The 2,999-nt window shown below is 46.0% G+C and overlaps 1 protein-coding gene across 1 annotated transcript in view; it reads right to left on the bottom strand.

Moving 5' to 3' along the window:
• Positions 1 to 227: 227 nt before the first annotated feature.
• efnb1 (ephrin-B1) overlaps positions 228 to 2,999 on the bottom strand; it is a 92,419-nt gene continuing 89,647 nt past the window's right edge. Inside the window, exon 5 of the mRNA XM_019884172.1 lies at positions 228 to 1,408. Within this exon, the coding sequence (XP_019739731.1) occupies positions 1,014 to 1,408 (395 nt within the window). The 3' untranslated portion in view covers positions 228 to 1,013. The remainder of the gene's footprint in view (positions 1,409 to 2,999) is intronic.

The following is a 2,999-nucleotide window of genomic DNA, read 5'->3' as shown; positions in this document are numbered from 1 at the left end:
TGGCCGGTCCCCCCCGGTTCCCCCCCGCTCCGTTGAGACACGGGAGACAAAAATGTGATTATTTCTTTCGGCTGACACACACATCACACATAGGCGCGTGCTCACACACATGCGCACACGTACACACACGGGACGCAGCCTAAAATACACACGGGTAGGTCATAAATACCCGAGTAATGGCAAAGCTCATATTAGGGGATTATTACGGGGAAAAGAAGACACACACCTTGATACCAACAGTTCAGGTGTCTATTGGAGTGGATGACATGAATGGTGCGATGAGTAATAATCATGATCATCTATTCAACTCTATACATTGTGCACTCGTAGGAAAAGTCTAACAAAATACAACTGCTTTGTGAACTGAATCGGGGAAGTCCTCCATCAAAAATAGTAAGGCAAATATCCGAGGTACGAAGGGACAGGAACACAATATGTCACACACTGTGTCCGATACCTGAGCTATCTGGAGAGTTTCCCGGTCCGGCATGGAGCCCCCCTCTGACACACAGGTGCACGCGCAGACACGCACGGGCACACACGCATACACGCAACACAAACTGCCTGTTCGTGGCTAGTGTGCAAGGTTTATGTGTTGTAGCGTCAGGGAGCCAGTTAGGGTTTCATCCGGTCCATTAAAGGGGACGGCAAACCAGAAAGTTCCATCTTTTGATTCGGTCGAGCCACCCCCCCCCCCGTCACTCCTCAACGGAGCACAGCGGGGAGACGTACCAGGTGGGCGGTGAAGGGAGGACGAAGGAAGGGTGGGGATTTCCAAACAAGCCAAAGAATAACAACCCACAGAAGAAGTCTCTCCCTCGTCAGTCTGATCACCGGATACGGGGTCAGTGCGCATCTCTCCAGATTTGTGCAGCAGGTGGTAGAAATAACACGGGCTTGAAGTAACGATCAAGTCACCAAAACATAAAGCGGTGCTCTTCCAAGAACAGAAATTAAAATCTCCTCTGGGCTGCTGCTGCTGCTGCTGCTGCTGCTGCTGCTGCTGCTTCGGGTCAGACTTTGTAGTAGATGTTGGCGGGGCTCTGAGGAGGCATCTCCTGAACGATGTAGACCGGGTGCCCGTAGTCGCCGCTCACTTTCTCATAGTGAGGGCAGTAGTTGTTCTCTGTCCGCAGCGGAATGATGATGTCACTGGGCTCCGTGCCAGCAGTGCCCCCGGGCATCTTGGGATTGGACAACGTGCTGAGTGACAGTGCGGAGGGGCGGGGCTGCGAGTGTGTGTTTTTCCTGGACCGTTTGCGCATCTTGATGAGCAGAATGACCAGGAGGAGGATGAGCAACAGGAAGATGATACATCCCGCTCCGATGGCCGAGAACACGGCCACTTTGGAGCCCAGGATGCCGTCCGAGTTTGCGGAGGAACCGGACTGGTCCTGGTTCATGGTGTCTGAGGAGACAAGGAAAGAAAGAGGGGTTACCGGGGCAAAAACATTCACTCCCCAAAAACAAAACTAAAAAAAAAAACTGCTACTGGCAGACCTGGACTGACACAAAAGAAGAAAAAAAACGGCCCTGCATTTTGGCTTACACCGGCCATAATTGTGACTAATTTAAAATTGAAATTAGGATTTTATAAGATTCTTCAGTTTTTATACTTCATTAGGTGTATATTGAGTTAGATCTTTTAGTGTCATGCCCAATCTGTGACAATAGAGCTTTAAATTGTCTTTTTTTTTTTCCGTCAAATAAAATTATTTTGGGAGAAAATCTAAGAAGACTACAGTAATTGCTTTTTGCAAAGTTGAGGGGACGGACAATCTGATGAATAGTGAAAAGTGTGAAAAGAGACATTTGCCAAAAGGTAAAGTTTTTGTGTAACCCTGCATGCTAACGAGCCAACCAAAACAATGATCGTTGCTACTGCTGAAAAGCACTTTTTGAATAAAAGCCAAAGAATTTGGATTTACATACATCTGTCAGTGGTCAGCAACAATTTGACAAATTGACAAGGGAATATCGAAACATCCGATCTGTATCCTGTATTTATTTTAAAAGAGGTGTTTGGGGGGGAAGCTCAAATGGGAAGGGAACCGGGTTGTTGGTGGGGGTTGTTACTGGACATGAAAACAAATGATTGGCTCCTCCGGTGACTGAAATCTGAGAAGCAAATCTCTTTTCCATGCATGCGTGCAGCTGCTGCCCCCACCCCCACCCCATTACCAGCAGCACCAGCTCCTTACTGTCCACGAGCCTCCATTCCAGCAACATGTCGAGGAGCCTCTCCCGAGATAACCGTGCAGATTGCCATCCTACCTAATGACTATGTCTGCACACTCGACTGACCACTGCGCACTTAACCATTGGCGGAGGGGCCGAACGCTGCGCCTTCAAGCTAATGACAAGTAAATGACACGACTGAAAGCTGCCGTTCCCTCGCCTTATCGGTGCAATCAGAGAGGCGCGGGGGGAATTTCATACGTTCTGCACACAGCAATGTTGGAACGAGGCTGTCAGAAATTTCATTCCAGAAATAACAGCTCCTCAAGCCGCGGTGACACTTCCTTCATTCCACCTTTCACCTGTTCACTTGACATAATCACTGATCTAACAGAGGAAGACAGGTAAAAGCCTGAGTATACAGAAAAGGGATACGAGGAAATTTTTTATAGAACAGCTAATGGCAAGTAAGCAATTATTGAATCAGGGGTGGATTATCGCATCGGGCCAGAAAGACAATTTACACACACACACACACACACACACACACACACACACACACACATACATACATACATACATACATACATACATACATACATACATACATACATACATACATACATACATACATACATACATATATACATACATACATACATACATACATACATACATACATACATACATACATACATACATACATACATACATACATACATACATACATACATACATACATACATACATACATACATACATACATACATACATACATACATACATACATACATACATACATACATATATATATATATATA

The sequence above is a fragment of the Hippocampus comes genome, unplaced genomic scaffold, assembly GCF_001891065.2.
Source record: "Hippocampus comes isolate QL1 unplaced genomic scaffold, H_comes_QL1_v1.1 scaffold156, whole genome shotgun sequence".
NCBI classification, from domain to species: Eukaryota; Metazoa; Chordata; class Actinopteri; order Syngnathiformes; family Syngnathidae; genus Hippocampus; species Hippocampus comes.
This window is presented reverse-complemented; position numbering and strand designations above follow the sequence as displayed.